This window comes from Lates calcarifer, linkage group LG21 (assembly GCF_001640805.2).
Source record: "Lates calcarifer isolate ASB-BC8 linkage group LG21, TLL_Latcal_v3, whole genome shotgun sequence".
Lineage (NCBI taxonomy): Eukaryota > Metazoa > Chordata > Actinopteri > Centropomidae > Lates > Lates calcarifer.
In genome coordinates this window covers 18,233,096-18,250,582 of record NC_066853.1, presented here as the reverse complement: position 1 = coordinate 18,250,582, position 17,487 = coordinate 18,233,096, and the positions used below count along the sequence as shown (strand labels likewise).

Sequence of the window (17,487 nt, the reverse complement as noted above, 5' to 3'; positions counted from 1 at the left end):
GGAGCCAGAAAAGGACAGGATCTCTCTGCACATAAATCTCAAGGCAGAGACAAGTTTACAAGGGGACTGTGATCCAGTCCCGTTTTCTTCACCCACCATTAGAAAGAAACTTTTCATTTAAAGTAAGCCTCCTGTAACTTATGAGAATATCAACTGAGTACAATGAACATTTGTTGAAAAAGAGAATAGAGTCTAAACTTATTTTAGCCTAAAATATTTTTTTTTCACGCAATTTCAAGGTATACCTTTCATAAACCAACCTCAGAAGAGTTACTGATATGATCTAACGCCCATCTGTCACTGCTTCACCACAGTATGTACTTGTGATTAATGGAGTGTCTTCACATCTATCATTTTTAAGAAGAAGGTGAGTTACAAGACTTAAAGATGTTTACCCGAAGCAACACGTTAGAGCTGAACCCTGGATACTCTATAATTTCGAACACTTTTCTTTAACTTTTATGACACAAAGAGTTATTACCATCTAATAATTGTATCCTGTCATAGTTTCTCTGGTTATTTTGTAGTTGCTACATATTTCAGCAAAAGAAAGATAAATTTGGAAGGCTGTTGTGAATTTGCTGCATGGTTAGATTTTTCTTGAAACCTTACCCTATTTTTGGTGCTTGAACAAGAAGCTTATTGTAGCCAGTATAATCTATGCACTATGGGGACAATAATTTAGCATAAAATGGGCCTCAGTGGAGGGTTCAAGGGAAACTGTGTCTTAAGGTTCTGATGTCTGTTAGGAACGACATTAGTTCATATGGGTTTTGTTAGGTGTGGGTAAGAGGTATGCATTCGTGCCTCAAAAATAACAAAATGTGGGACACAGGACACAACTACCCTTTCTTTTGCCAGCTTTATTTTTTAAATCTTCAGTATGAAAAAGACAGGCAACATGAGTTTTGAGTCTGCCATTATTGAAATCATGTGCATCTGTTTTCTCTATTCGTCCTGGTTGCATACCTTCCATCTGGATCTGTTTATAGTTATGATATAGTTTGTTCTATAATCCTTTGATAAATCTGTTTATCTCAAGAACATGAAATTCAATTAATTACACATTTTGTGCCACCAGCATTTAGGTGTTTTATTCCTTTGTTTATAGGACATTTGTATTTGGTGACAGACTTTGTTCTTTATTGATTTTATTATCTGTAGATGTAATCACTTGCCAAATATAATTAATTACCTTCACATGGCATTGTGGTGATATAGTTTCCTTGTTCTGCTATCAGCTTATTTAATGATTTATCCAGGGTGCAATAAATGAGCAAAGGCTAAAGGAAAGCATGAGTTCATTTAAAGCATTATTATTCTCAGCAACATTAGTTGTCGGAAACCTTTATTGTTCAAATTACACACATGCAGCTGACACCAGAGCTTACAACAGAGTCTCTAATAAGTGTGTTACTGATGTTATGTCTTTGTAGCTCAGTAAACCTAAGGAAGTTTTTTTTTTTTTTTTTTTTGGCTTTCCAGCAGCACCTGGTTCACACAGGTGAGAGAGAACTGTTAGGAGGTCATAAATATTGACCTTACTACAGACCCATAACTATTGGTTTTCACTTCTGACCTCTACCCTGTCCTAAAGCCATGAGCCGGTCTCCTAAGGGTTGAATTTCAAAGGCATACCAAACACGGAGATCTATCATTAGGTGACATCACCATGCATCATTTCTGACCATTATTTTTTCCATAATATATAATGTATAGAACACCATATAAAAGACAGCAATAAGCTATGTCTATAATTGTATCCATAGTTGCAATAATAACGTCTGGCGCAATGAACAGAAAAATAAACAAGCACAAAACCAGTCAGTGACATATAACTGGCTGGTCTTTAAATATTATGGTGTGTTTTGATGTGCACAGTAATTAAACTGAAGACCAGCAGTCTAGGAATATAAGAGGTCAGGCAAAGGGAAACTGGGGCAAAACAGTTCTATTAACTTTTTCTTTAATGGAGCAATATGAATATTATAATAGCTGCTAGTAGTGGTGTGGGATAGAGCTGTAGAGCAGTCTGTAAAATGAGCAGAGCTGCACATTCATTACAAGAACATGTCTGTCATCCCCTGACTTCTTCCATGTTTACTACCTTTTACCTTTAAATTAAGGAGAAATTAAAGTTCAATGAAAATGTAACTTGCTGAACTGAGGATCAGTGAGACCAATAAACAATTATGACTTTTATTTTTGCTTCTTATTTTTCTTCCACCTAGCGTGTGCATATCATTTGACAGTTGGCTGGCTTATCGTTCCTCATTAATCATTGTGTTTTGTTGCTCCCTGCTCATTTCTGCTCATGTGCAAAGAATGCTAACAGACTGTTTTAGGTTAAATTATATTTTAATGTGGCTTCTTTATATGTGGCAACTGTTGATGAAGAAAGAATAACACATATAAAGGTCACAGGATCTCTATAGTTTCTCTAACTTTTATTCTGTTCTGTGAGAATAATCATTATTCTTTCATGTTTGTGAAAAGAAACTACATTTTATGATGTTTCCCAAAGAGAAAAACAAAGAGAAAAACATTGCTCTGACCAAACCACATCTATATTTCTATAGATTTAAAGGAAATCACCCCTCCAAAAACTGATGAAGGGCACATATGTTGCTCATATGTGAACCAACATTAACAACAGACATGTATCACCAGCCTGTTTTAGTTGCAGACAATAGTAGAAACACATAAATTTACAACTTCCTTATGGAGCTTCATCTGCATAATAGTCAACAATATGTAGACATGCAATATACACTGTACTTGCAGTATACTCACTACAACTCTGATGTACTCATTTCTGTGCCTGACAACAACTACAAGAAAGGAGCAGAGTGATTTGAGAGTATGGTCCACATATGATACAATGAGATGCATAATAAACCATATACTGTGCATGTGCTAAAGCTACATAACGAAATGCAGAAAACATAAAGTATAAAGAGGTGGGTTAAAGTACTGCGTTGTGTATTTACTGTGAACAATTTCTCTTTCACTCTCTTTGTCCAGAATTGTGATGATATACAGAGTAGTAAACATAGTAATTAACAAAATAGTATGCATCAGAATTTTAAGGATAAGAGCTTAAATTCTTCATAAATCAATGCGCATTGTAAGTGACCAAAAACAAAATCGCTGGGTATGACACAGTTAAACACTATACAAAGGTGAGCTGAAGCCATAGTCTATTACCTCCACATGTGTGAAGAGCATGTCCGGTCTGGTCCCTGTGCTGTGGTATCTGTGCAGGATATATGCTGGGAATCTGTCAAACCAGTGATGAGACTGATGTTTATCACATGCTTTTCTTTAGGCTCACAGGGCTCACTATCTGGGCTCAAGCAGAAACTGGCAGCAGTCAGAATAATAAAACAGGGACATGAAAGAATGTGAAAAAGTGACTTCTTGGTTCATTATGCATTGACTTGCACTGCTGGCTTTTAATCCCTGCAGCTGTTTCTGTTTAATACCAAAATGCTTAAAATAGACAATTTAATGGTCATTAGTGGCACATTTATACCAAGCTGCAGGCCTAATCATTTCCATGCTTGGACAAAATGGTTAAATTATAAAGGTTATAAAAACTTTTGAACTTGAACCCACAGTAGCATAAACACTGTTCTGTGTTTTCTCCACTTCCATGTCTCATCAGTTCTTTCCTTTTTAGACAGGATCTGGCGCACTCTGCAGGTAGGTCCTCATCTATCAGCACTGTTTTACCATTTAACCATTATCTGTATTACATAAACCATGAAAGCCAATTCCAGTTAGAACTTCATGGAAAATTAAGTGGTCATGCTATCACACTTCTTGCATGTAATTATAGATTGCATGTCATGTTTGATTTAACAGTGATTAGGGACAAGTTTGTGGATTTCCCAACTAGTCTGTAGATTTCTCAACAATAGCAACATCACAAAATTATAAAGATTAATATGATAATGTTAGTAGACTGTGAGTCAAAGATTAGGCGTGTATGAACAAATCTAATACCTTGTTAAATTTTCCAGAAATATCAAGTTCAAAGTGTGAGCTTTTAGTGAACATGTGCAGTATGTGTCTATGTCCACTTTGCTATGTTTATGTCTGCTTTGGTTTTTCAAATTTGGGACAAATTGTCTCTTTTGTATCATTACTGGGATTTTTCATAAGTCTTAATTCCCATCACTTATTTTACTTGGCAGCATGTTCACATAGGCCACAGTGCATTGACATGCACAAGACATTTGAAAGAAACACACAAGTACTCGTGTCTTGTTTACCTCACTCTTGACCCTCTGGGAAATTTCTAATGAACTGTTCATGTGCCAACAACAGTTTAAACAGTGGAAATACAATCAAACAGCTGTGTTATGTTTACCAAATTTATTAGCAAAATTTCCCACTCGCAGACTAGTGTTTTTTCTGAGCTAATCTTATGATTCAGGGCCATGGTATGCAGATGTATCTGCTCCACCCCTGCTGTGGGTGGTCAATAAACATGGAAAGGTCACATGTGGCATTTAAGTGATCACCTCCTTAACAAATTAGTGTCAGGTTTTGCCCCAAGATATGTCATGTGGGAATACAACCTTCTCAGCAGCTGGATTGTCCATTGAGATGAAGCCAGTACAAATATAGCTTGATTTAGTACATTCAGCTTTTAACAACAGGGCACTTGAGTACCTCAAGGACCTTTTCCGTGCTATCTCTTGTGTGTACCCAGAGTTAAGACCAAACCATCCAAAGGTTAAAAATGGAATGTTTTTAGCCTAAGAATGTCATTTATAAAAGTTGCAGTTGTGCTTTCGTATCCATTATCATTGATAATTAGTATTTTTGTTGAATACATCAAGGACAATACTTGTGCCATCATTTGCGGGGTGGGGGTGGGGGGGCATGTTTTTAATGGTATTTATATATTTGCATATATGTATAATTAAGTAAGCTTTCATAAATGTGTTGACGCTAATTTTGATTAGTTTGGTATGTTGCAGTTCCTTTCTTTAGCCACTGGGAGGCAGTGACACAAACAGACAGCCAGAAGCATTCGTTTGTAGTTTTAACCTCTTGCACATCAGAGTTTCCCGATTTAAAAGCTGTTATTTAGCCATCAGTAAAACAAAAATGCAACTTAACATTATTCCCACCGAAAAATGTAGCGAAAAATACACAATATCATGTCTCATTCGTCTTACTTCACTTCCTCGTTCGGCCAGTGTATTTTGAAAGTGTACACAGGAAGTTGTGGTATGCTAGCAGTACTGCATTGACGCTAACTTGACTAATACTTAGTTGTTGTTCTGCTATGTGACCACTAGATGGCAGTAATGATGTGTTTCTAAACGTATCTGTATTTAAAAAAAACAGCCATGGATGAGAACACAGACCGTCTGTGACCTAGAATGACTGTTTATTGCCCCCCAGTGGCCAGAGTGGGGAAATGCAGCAAACCCAATTAATAAAGTTCCTGTCGATGCAACATGCGTAACATACTTGCACTTCCGTTTAATACTTTCAAATTAAAATTAAAATCTGACTGCTGTAGTGGAGACGTCCTTTTGTTGTGTTGAAGCATTGATACATCCGGTCACGGTACTTTTGCTTTCATAGGTCAATACTGTGACGACTGTATCATCTGCTATACATAGGGGAGTTGTCCACCAACAGTCCTCAAGTTTACTCGGGAAGACGGCTGGTGATTGACGTGAAGCAAGAACTATCAACATTTGACAAGATCTCGTAACGTTAGCTAAAAGTAAGCTAACTGGCTAATTAAGCTGTTCTGCAGAGTTTTTCGCTCACTCAGGTAAGCGTGGGTACCGTTAGCTAATCATGGAGCTAATGCTAACTAGCCAGAATCAATAATGTTATGTCAACAGAACCTCTCAGTGTTAACGTTATATTGTTGCATTGTTGGCACTTTGATATCCTGGCGTAAAAGACAACAGCTGAACTCGTGTCAGTAGAGACACTAGCTAGTTTGTGTTGGTAATGAACCTACTAGCGACCTTTTGACATTAAAATAAAAAACAAAAAAACAACGCACATAACTAATTTAGAGCCGGAAAGACTGGTCAGTTCAATTACCAATGTCAGTTTTTTTCTGAGTGAGACGACATAACTTTTGACTGTAGATAAAGTGAGTTCAGTGGTGGTTAAGTTAGCGTTAGAAAGTTTTAAGTGACATAAAGTGTTAGGTGTTTCATGTTGAAGCTAAGATGACAGTCTGCCCTATCATGCTGTGCATGTTTTGTCTACGTGTGGTGTGTTAAGGTCAGCCCATGTTTTGATGAATACAGCAGAATGTAAATGAAGCTAAATGTACGTTTTATTTCAGGGGGAATGGAGAAAGCTAAACAAGATGCATTCGACAATGCCAGACTTCAGGTGATCAAAGATGGCTATGAGAGAGCCTTTGAGTGCTTAAATAAAGGACTGACAGCAGACGAAGCTGGAGACAAGGCGCAGGCTCTGGAGCTCTATAAGCGTGGGCGACAGCACCTTCTCAGGGCCATCAGTGTGCCTTCACAGGGAGAAGAGTGTGTGGGCAGCTCCTGGGAATCAGCCAGACAGATGCAGCAGAAGATGCAGGAGACGCTGAACAACATCACCACTCGCCTGGCCATACTAGAGACCAGCTCTGACCTTGGATCTGCACCTACTCTGACCACTACCAGTGTGCCTGGACCTGGTGCTGAGGGCATGCCTGCCCAAAGTATCTACCCAAAACTCCCCACCAAAGAGAAGCCAGAGAGGCCAGCTCCACCAAACCTGCTCTCTGCTAATGGCTGTGCAGCAGGAGCTGTAGGAGGCATGCCTGTAGGCAGTAATGTGGGTCTCCCTCTCTCACCTACCAGACAGCCTGCGGTTCCGGCCGAACAGCCTCCAGCTTACTCTCCTCAAGCAGCTGATGGCCACCTATCTATTTCATATGGCACAGATTCAGGGGAGATGTCGTTGGTCGGGGATGAGTTCTACAGTCGCACATCTAACTCAACACCATCTCCCCAGAGTATGGGCGAAGAGGGTGAGGAGCTGCTGTACATCCCTCATGGTGTGCAGATATTCTTTGTCACACCTGAGGGTCAAGTGAGCGCTCCATCCTACCCCGGTTACCTGCGGCTGGTGAAGTTTACCAGTGATCGCTCTGACAGAATGCCCAACCGACCACCAGCATTTCTGCAAGTAAGTGGGGAAAAAAAATACCTCCGATGTTTCATCACACTAAATCACTTCACTTCAAAGCTGGAAAGGACTAGATAAGCTGCTAGTGCCAATCTGATGCAATGAGTGCAAGTAAAATGTCACCACTGCAGTGTCACCAGTTCTCTCTAGTCTGTCTTGTGCCCTTTCACCTGATTTTGTAAGATGTTTGCTCTGCTCATCAAGACCTCTTAGACTGTGAGTCATCAGCTGGCCAAGATAGGCCAGTTAATGATCCCTCACCTTGCGGACATGATCACGTGAGAGTTGTTGACTTAGTGCCCTAATCCCATTGAGTTTATGCACATGATGTCATCCTCTTGGGAAATCCCAGATCACTGTCATTATTGGCTCACAATGGGACAAAGATGGTACCTCAGTCACAATCTTACAAACATTCATTTATTTTTTTGACATGAAAATAAATATAAATATGATAAACATATACAATATCTTAAGCTGATTTATTGCAACTTAATTTTTCCCCTAAGCAGCAGTCAGTAAGGCATTCATTAAGACTGTTACATTTTATGTTCCTGTTTCCAGACATCTGCCATCACTGCTCACACCCACCGATGCATTTAGATGAAAGTTGTCACTTAACAGGGAAACGAGCTGATCTGTAACACTGATACTGTCTGTCACTGGCAACGTCTGTTCAATGTCTTTTCTGTCTTTTGTCAGAGCAGACCTTTTTACAGAATCTTGTCAGTTAAGTGAAGTCAGCACTGATCAAATAGAGCACCATCCTCCTGTGTTTTCACTGAGAGTCACCCTGGAGTGATCCTGCTATTGCAGTCAATGTTGCAATTGATTAAAGAGGTAGTTTTACTTCCTGTGTGATGAAGTTTTGGTAAAGATGGTAATTCAGCAAAGCTTCTGCTTTTAAATTCTCCAGGAAAAAGGAAAAGAAGGAAAAAGCCCTGAACATGGATGGAGTGTCACCAAAAAAAACATAACCTGTCTTTTACTTTTGCCTCAGAAATGTTTGCAGTGCTCAATCACAACAGTTACATGGATTAGTCTGAGAGTCTCACCAGACCTGATGTAACTTAGTCTATGAAAGGCATGGACACAAATCAGCCCACATTCAGCTACACTGTTACTTTGTCCCCAGTCAGTGTACAGCGATAAGATAAGAAATTACTCGAAGCTCTGTAAACGTGTCAGCTTAGGTTTTCGTTAAGATACTAAATCAATAGTTTATCTAAAAAATCCAACTCATCCTGTTCTGAGCATTTTTGGTTTTTTGGCAGTGCCTAGCCCTTCTGTCTATTAACAGTCAATGCACTGACACTAGTGGGTCATAAGACTGAAATTTGACTCTTCGTTGGGGAATTTCCCAGGTGCTATTGCTAGTGGGTGACATCAGTGATTCACATGAGTGCAAGTAATTATCTAAATCCTGCTTACACTGTTATGCCCTATAATCCTGTTAGACATGCAGCAGTCAGAGGGAGACAGTGTCCTCGGGTTTGTCTTCTGTCAGACGGTTCACTGTGTCGCACTAATCAGAATCTCCATTATGTCAAGCTCATCATTTCAGGGTTACATTTGAAAACAGCACAAATTAGCAAAAATGTCTTTGCAGACTTCTTTTCCCTTCTTACATTTGACTTCACTTATCATCATATTGGGGCAAAATACGACATTCTGGGCTGATATGCATCGTCATGACATCATAACATTTACCTGTTTCTTTTCAGATTTTCATGCATTTCTTATTTTTTAATACTCTCTCCTCCTCCCTGTCAGGTGTGCGACTGGCTGTACCCTCTCATGGCTATGGATTCACCAGTGCTGCTGTGTAACACTGGAGTGTTTATGTTTCCGGACATGATGGCGCCAGCTCCAGGCTATTATGTGGGGGTGGTGTTGTCCTCTGAGCTGCCTGCTGCTAACAGAGAACTGTTCCAGGACCTGCTGTCACAGATGACAGATCTCAGGGTTCAGGTCAGTGCTGCCATCATAACTGCGACAACACGTGTTTTGACATTCTTTGGGAAACAAATGCAAACAGGGTGTACGTATTTGAATATATATCAGTGCAGGTAATCTGCAGCATGATGACATGCATTTTGTGCTGCTATAAGTCTACTGTTCTCTGAAGTGTATTTCTTTTGTTTTCACATCAAAATATGTTTGAAGTCATGAAATAATTGTTGAGCAAATCCTCTTGTGCCAGTGGGGGGCACAGAGAGCTATTTTAGGCAAAGACTGTGAAATTGGAGTGCTCTGCAGCTATTGGTAGTTACAGGCATAAGATGGCAAATGCATTTTCATTTCACATGTTTTTTAACTGATGAGTTCCCACCTCATCAGTCTGATTGTTCTATGCAATAGTAGCTTGAGCCTGAGCTTCAGCTGCTAATGTTTATTTAACAAATGAATGTTTCCCTTGCAGAAGAATGGAGTGTCCAGTCCAACTAAATAGATTTGTCGTCACACATAAAGATATCTCGTGTTCTGTGTTGAAATGCAGTTTAAAGTGCAAAATGTTGCAGTTCTTAGCCTGTGATTTCACTTTTGTTTTGCCATCCCCAGCCACCCTCCACCTCTTTTTCCAAGTCAGTCATCATCACAAACAAATTCTGCAAGCATAGGAAACACTGCAAATATTAAATCTGTTCCTCTCATGAAAAAGACAGTAGCGGCTGCTTACGCAATCCTCTGAGGCTGCAGACTGAGAGGATTCCAAACTCTTTCATTGTTTTTGCCTGGCGTGGCACTCTCGCTCCCAGTTACTTCTGAAGCTGGCACACTTCCCCAAGTTACCCCTGCCTCAGCATAGTGGGGATTTTAGACAGGCAGGTGAGGCGAATTAATCAGTTATAATGCTCTTATCTGCAGTGGCTAGAACAGCCTCAGAGCTTCAGCCGAAAGACAAGTGCCAGTTCTGCCATGTCGGAGATAGAGATGCTGGCTCAGGTCGATGCTAAACAAGGTCATTTCTGATGTATGCAGCCAGGCTAGTTATCTTCTCCGATGGATGTGATTCCCTATCAGCAAGTAGGCACTTTTATGTTGTTTTCATTTTTTGGGTCAAGTAAGAGATTCAAGGTTTTCAGCACAAAGGGAGCCTGTTTTCTGACTGCAGGGAGACATTTTAAAATGGCAGTCTCTTTGTGGCAAACAAACAGTGCATTGTAACTAGAGGCGCAGAATAATGAGAGGAGCTATTATGTGAATTTGGCGGGTGGGGGTGTTACTTGGAGACGAGCATCCGAATGGAGAAGTGTACAGCTTGCACAAAGTAGCAGACATGTTGTCCAAAGATTTTGACTGAAAAGTAGTTCTTATTTTCAGCCCACATTGTCTGTCTTCATCTAACAGTAGCTAACCAATGTGTCTATTTGATCAGGCACCAGATGAAGCTGCAGACACCATTAATCTCAGTCAGAAAGTGTCCATCGCTACACCTGACGAGACCGCACCAGAGGAGACCGCACCAGAGGCAGCCGAGGAGGATAAATCTCTGCCCGAGTGGAGTGAAAAGGTGGCAAATGGGATCCTGACAGGTGAGGTCATTTTGTGTCTTCAAACTTGAATATCCTTATGCTATAGTTTGTTAGCAGTTACTTTAGAGAGACGTCGATGAATATGGATCAGCAGCCCAGCATCATTAACCCCATGAGATCCTGTTGTCCTTTCAGGTGCATCCTGGTTAAGCTGGGGTCTGGTGAAAGGAGCTGAGTTCACAGGCAAGGCTATTCACAAAGGGGCGTCCAAACTCAGAGAGCACATCACTCCAGAGGACAAACCCACCCACGTCAGCCCCACAGTCACCAAAGGCCTCCATGTTGCCAAGCAAGCTACGGGAGGAGCTGTCAAAGTCAGCCAGTTTTTAGGTGACTAACTCATCTTCGTTCAGCACATTCTACTGACCTTGTGTATTTGCAATTGTAATTGAGTAATGTTGTGTTGCTCTAGTGGACGGGGTGTGTACCGTCGCTAGCTGTGTGGGTCGGGAGTTGGCGCCACACGTGAAAAAACATGGAGGCAAGCTGATCCCAGAATCTATGAAGAAAGACAAGGATGGGCGTTCCAACATAGATGGTGCCATGGTGGTGGCTGCCAGTGGCGTGCAAGGTAGAGTTTACCTACACTTTAGAGGAAATTGTTTATAAGAAATGTGCTGAAAGGTGCTAATATCTTTTGTATTTTGTGTGTTTCTTCAGGGTTTGCAACCATGTGGACTGGTTTGGAAGTAGCAGCAAAGAACATCACTACTAGTGTAGCATCAGAGACAGTCACCACTGTAAAACATAAGTAAGTGTTTTCTTTTGTTTTAAGTTATTTGTTTTAGCATTTTTTCGCTCAACGCTACTTGCTAGACAGGTTATTGATGTGTATGTTGCAAATGACCTCTTGCATTATGCAAACAAAAACCAAATGTGCACTCACTTGTTTTCCTCTTCAATTTGCTTTGCAGATTTAGGGGTCTACAAAACATCTTTGACCCACCTAATGAGAATAAGTGTAATTTTTCATAATTATGCACAGCTATTTAACTCTGAACACCACTAATCACAAGCATGACATGAGCTTCTTCCTCTCTAGCTCACTCTCTCTTTCTTTTTTTTGGAATGATTTGGCCCCTGCACAAAGCACTCTAAAGTCACTTTTGCTGTACCAATTCATTGCCCTTCCCTTTGTGGCAATTCACATACCAGGGCTGCTTTCACTGATTTCTCCAAGTTTCTAATTTCTAATGGAAATATCACAATTAGCAATGTCTCTGCCACCCCTTGTTTTAAAATCTTCTACAGATTATTGATTTCAGTAGGGTTGGGCGATACCATGCATCATAAGAAAGTGTAAATTTTGCTTTTATAAGAAACTGTCAAGAGTTTTTGCTATACAATTTCCTTGATTTATCGGTTCTTTACTTCTAATTTATTGGATTAGCTATAAACAAACATTCCGATCTGGCTATTTGTTCTTTAAGTGTTCAGTTTCTATTTTAGTATATACTGATATTTAAAAAATATTTAAAAAATCAATTTATATATACAGTGAAGGATGATTATGTCTGTATTGCTTGCCCTTAGATATCTGAACTACAATGGGAACATAATTTAAAATTCAGATTCTGGTATTCAGACATTTCCTATTTTAAAATTGGCCCTTGCATGGGTAAAATTCACATACAGCATGGCATCTTTGCAATCCTTGCACTGCATAATGAATTCATATTAATCAATTCTCCCCAAATCTTCTTTCTCCCGCCTCTTGCTCTGAACTCTCATCTAATCTGACTTCTGATTAAGGTATGGAGCAGCAGCAGGACAAGCCACAGACCATGCCGTCAATTCTGCCATTAATGTCGGTATCACTGCCTTCAACATTGACAACCTGGGCGTCAAAGCTGTGGTGAAAAGGACTGGCAAGCAGACAGCGCAGGCCATTTTGGAAGACTACAAGCTTCAGGAAAAACCAGCGAACGGGAAGCAAGTGGAGAAATCGGACAAATAGCTGGTAGTGCCCTCCTTGATTCCCTCAGCAACGCCTTAAAGCATAATTTTTATTCTTATATCAAATTAATCTATATTTAATATAAATTATTTATAAAACACATTTCATACCTTCAAGATGAATACTGTTACATCCATATACCATAGTTTAATACAGCTTGTAAGCACTTTAATTTGTAGGTAGAATAAGATAGATGAATTTAAATGTGGAGAACCAGAAGATTATATAATCCAAATTAAATCATTAATCTATACAGTATATGGATACACAATATAACATTCAGGTATTATCACTTAACTTGAAAGATAACAGCTTAACTCTGCCGTTTGTACTAAGAAAGCAATGAATGGTTGCCGACTCGAATCTTTCCTAATCTGTGTGAAGCATCTCTGTGTGTGACTTTTTCCCTGGTAGGGTAAGTGCAATTTATATACTTTGAATGAATGATGAAAAAAAAATATTATTTGTATGGCACAATCTTCAGATATTACTGTTTGAGACAAAATATTATTTGCTATACTGTTCTTTTTCCCAGAGATGTTTGAAAGTTATCACTGCTGCTGACTGTGCCTGCACATATCAAATGATATGCAAAAATCTAATGTTTTGTAAAACTGAAGCTGTCCAACTTGTCCAAAGTCGATGATGTATTTTTGTTGTATGTAGCAAGAGAGCTTTTGCTGTCTAAAGCCGTAAAACTGATGTGTCCTGCTACTATCTGCAGTGCTGTCTGGTGCATTTCAGTTCACCTGTATCCACGTTTTCAAAATGTTAATGTTTATAGTACTGAGTAGAACTGAATTCCATTATTTTGATGTATGGACAAAACATTTTACTAAATATGTATTTTGAAGGGTGATGCTAACCTTGTTTCCAAACCAGCTAATTATTATTTTTTTGAGTGAAGTGATCTGGTTTGTCTTCAACTTTAAGCCCTTAGTATGTAATTGTTATTTTCAGACGGCTTTCAAGTACTCCACCAGTTGCGCATTGAGATTTCTTTAAATCCTGAAATAATGAAACTTTTCTGGAAAAATAAAATGTTTAAAGAGACAAGATTCAGTATTCAGTATTTGTATAGATTTTTTGATTTACAGTTATCTATTTTGTACTATTTGAAGTAAAATCACAATTGATTTGGGCAGGAAAACAATCCCAGTTGCATTTTTGTTCTGCTATACTGTTAAAATCCAGTTAACACAATGCAAATACTACCTAAAACTGCCACCTAGTGGCTGCATGTCATATGTCATTCAGCCAGTAATCATTGTAACAACTGTGGAAGCTCAGGAAATTAGGTTGGGGAAATATTTGAGAAAGAATGCAGAAATTCCAATAAATATATTTATAATTTTTTAATATATTTTTTTTAATGGGATAGATTTATTTTTTGGGCTGCTCCATTTTAAAAATGCAGAAACTAATTTGAGTAATTCAAATTTGTGGTTTATTGCACAATTGGTCAAAACTAATACACTGGCTGGGGCTCAGTTTTTGAGGTTCAGTCCCCTCATGTCAACTATCAGTGGGCAAGACACTGAACTTCAAATGGCTCCTGATAGGCCTTGCACTGCAGCTTTCTGCTGTTAGTATGAATGAGTGCTGCATAAATGCTGCTATTTACCATTCATAGATACTACCAATGGCATATCTGAGTTTATCATTCATCTCTAAATGACAGTAACATGCAAGATGTGCAACATTTTATTCAACTGCAAGACATAAGCAACAGTCTGTCAATTGTTCCCATTTATGCAACACAAATAATCCACTACATGGATTAGGCTAAAATTGTATGAAAAAAAAAAAAATTACTGATCTGTTTTCTTTACCACAAAAAATTAAAGAGATCAGCATGATATCTACAATGCCTGCTGAAAAACAAAAGATTAATACAGTATAGGGAATAACTGAACTTTTACTCAATCAGAAGAAAAAGATGAGAATGCTTTTATTCAGGTCTGCATGTCTGCATACTGTGCAGCACACAGACCTCAGTGGCACTGTCAGTGAGCTAAATTTAGGAGCCATAATGAAGAAGACCATGTCCTTCCATACTTAAGACTCTACCTACAGTAAATAGACATGTACTGCACATCAAGCTACTTATGTAGATCTCCTCAAAACAAATGACAACATCAATGTAGCACTAACCAAACAATGAAAGACTTTAAAAAAAGGAAGAAAAAAAAAACTTCCTGTATGTCTCTCACATATGCATTGTAGATATCATAAAATTTGGACAATCATGAAAAAAAGAAACACTAACCAATATCTTTCCATCTGTTTCTCTAATGTTTGGCCATTCAAAACAGCAAATATGCTTTATATATTAAGCAACATCTCCAACTATGTTGTTAGTTGGTTCCTGTGTAGGGTGAAAGAACAATGTTTACAAGATTAGCATCGGGAAAGCTCAAGTTACCATTGGTATCCAACAGCAAATCCAGCCAAAAGGGACTGACATCCTGTGAACTGTCTGTCAAAGGGCTACTACTATGAAGGTCACTCTCCTGCAGAACTCTGGATTCACACAGAGCATCTGGCACTGGCTGATTTCCACTTTCAGGTGTCAGGTCCTCAGAACTTGATGCTACACTTTGAAACAATGGGACAAGTGGTTGGTGTGTAAAATCTACTGCTGAAACACTGTCAGTTAGGCCAGCCAGAGGCGAATCAATTTGACTTTGATCTCCTGGGGATAAGACAAAATTTGTTTCTGTTTGTTCAGGTGGGATGTAGGCTGGGCCAAAATTCACTGATGCAAGAGCACCAACGTCCACCAGGCCAGGAGGGACATCCCACAGCATATGATTTAAAGGTGGGCCCAGTCCCATCTGTGGTAAAGGGCAACTGACCACTGCTGACGTGAAAGCAGTTGAAGTGGGGTTCATAAACACAGAGGTCAGGTTCATCCAGTTATTTTCCACAGACTGAAACGAGGCAGAAAGAAATTGATCCTGGCACACTGGCAGCATTTGTCCCCGGGGAACAGATGATTTGTCCAACAGTATTGGCGGGGCATGCACTGTGGCCAAGCCTTCAGCTGTGGGAAATATTTGATCCATTGTCAAAGGATTAGTTTCTGTGAGAGATGGCTGATTTTCTTGTTCACAGTTCTTCTGCTGAGTGCATCTTCTTGAGACATGATCTGAAATTAAATACAGCGTTAGCAAACTCACATTGCAGCAAAGATTCTCAAACAATGCACTTCATTTACTGGAGAATTGTTATCCCAGGATTGCAAGGCTTTGTCAGTACAACTGCAACAAGAGACACAATAACAAATCAAGTAAGCAAATAGTCATACCCTCTGTTGACTTCTTAATAGCAGGCTTTGCTCTGTGTGAGGTGTTCCTCTTGAGCCTGACTGCTCTTCTGCAGAAGAAAAAATGAATTTCATTAGCACTTTAAAAAGTTCCTAAGCATTAACTGATTAGCTTTAAAAAAAAATGCCAATGACTATGTCTAGGACAGTTTGTACCGTTTCTTCTGTGGTCTCTGTTTGTTTTTCCACAAACCGCTAACTTTCTCCTCAACTGCTTTATTAACCTGTGGAAAACAAGATATTAAATCATGAAAATGATCACAGCAAAACTTTGTCTTTCCATGCTGCTAAAAGGGTACAGTTGACCTACTTTAGACAGAGTGTCTGGAGGCAGAGTCTCCTTCAGGTAGCTCATGTACCTTGCAGTGAGTTCTAGTGTGGTGGCTGTGTCTAACTGACAATTGACAAAGGGAAGAAGGCCACACAAGCGTTGGCCACATGTTCTGATTTGAAGCCTGGGAGAGCATACAAAATGTTACATGACAATATGTGAAAATGTATAGTAAACATTAACCACAAGTTATTACTGATACAGTGTCACCTCGTGCCCACAAATGAATAAAAAACATACAAATTTTAGCTGCTCACCACTTTAAGTTGCTTTGATAACAGAATCTGGAATTGACTAAGCCCAACCTTCGTTTCTGTTCCTTGTGAGAATAAAGAGAAGGCTGGAGCTCAGAAGAAGTGCTACACTTCCCTCCAGTAGGTTCATCTTTGAGTTCATCCTTGAACCTGGAGAAAAACAGCCCTGAATGCTCACAACAAACAGTTAATTTAGATATTACAGTGAAACTGGTATTTATCTGTGCTCTTCTTGTACCTCTCTGATGCTGAAGTTTCATATGATTGGAATGATTCGCTCCCAGGTTTGTCTAAAAAGAAATGTACCCAAATGCCCAGGTTACACTTATACTTACAGTAGTAGCCTTTATATAGACTTATATTTATATAGACACAATAGATTAATATTATTACTACAGTCGATGATACATGTAAAAGTTGTGAAAGTAGGAAGAAGAGTAAGTCTTTTTCAAGAGGTCACAAGTTGGACAGTCTGATCAGCAAACTGTGCCTTCTTGTAAATAACCTTCCAAATTTTAAGGATAAGTCAATTATATGCTTAGCAGGCCAGCTGGATAAAAGCCCTATAATAAAGTAATTGTTTGCGTCAGGTTTAACACATTCAAACTGCTGATAGCCATAAAAGTTGGAATGTGTCCTAGACCTGCTCCCTGATCAAATGTCCATCGGTGTCAGCGTATCAAGCAGTGTGACAGTCCGCTGTGAAGATATACAAAAAGCACGTGCAATTTACCCATTAGGTGATCCTCTGGTCATTCTTAGGCCTAAGTGAATTTTAGGTAGTTCCCGTGCTGAATGCGTCCCTCAGCCGCTATTATCCATGGGGTGTGACCCCATCAATTACATCTATCACTTACACCTGTGTGAGTTAGTCTCAATACGGAACACATACGAACAGG

At 39.3% G+C, this 17,487-nt stretch overlaps 2 protein-coding genes across 4 annotated transcripts; one reads left to right on the top strand and one right to left on the bottom strand.

Annotated features, from left to right (window-relative positions):
- The first annotated feature begins 5,564 nt into the window (after positions 1–5,564).
- LOC108876027 (spartin) lies at positions 5,565–13,733 on the top strand. Of its 3 annotated transcripts, XM_051065407.1 has the most exons (9): positions 5,565–5,803; positions 6,335–7,182; positions 8,956–9,153; positions 10,562–10,718; positions 10,854–11,048; positions 11,131–11,289; positions 11,379–11,469; positions 11,633–11,679; positions 12,471–13,733. In XM_051065407.1, the coding sequence occupies exons 2-9, from the start codon at positions 6,340–6,342 to the stop codon at positions 12,575–12,577; spliced, it is 1,797 nt and encodes a 598-aa protein (XP_050921364.1). In that variant the 5' UTR covers positions 5,565–5,803; positions 6,335–6,339; the 3' UTR covers positions 12,578–13,733. The 3 variants fall into 3 exon arrangements, with proteins under 3 accessions (XP_050921364.1, XP_050921363.1, XP_018520807.1); XM_051065406.1 differs by lacking the exon at positions 11,633–11,679 and having other exon boundaries at positions 5,566–5,752; XM_018665291.2 differs by lacking the exon at positions 11,633–11,679 and having other exon boundaries at positions 5,567–5,803.
- Positions 13,734–14,552: 819 nt separating this feature from the next.
- On the bottom strand, positions 14,553–17,412 carry LOC108876031 (uncharacterized). The gene is made up of 7 exons (XM_018665300.2): positions 17,322–17,412; positions 16,827–16,878; positions 16,592–16,738; positions 16,314–16,458; positions 16,160–16,227; positions 15,986–16,053; positions 14,553–15,826 (listed from the first exon to the last, which is right to left on the bottom strand). Exons 1-7 carry the CDS (start codon positions 17,323–17,325, stop codon positions 15,033–15,035), a joined length of 1,278 nt encoding a protein of 425 aa, XP_018520816.1. The 5' UTR covers positions 17,326–17,412; the 3' UTR covers positions 14,553–15,032.
- Between the last annotated feature and the right edge of the window lie 75 nt (positions 17,413–17,487).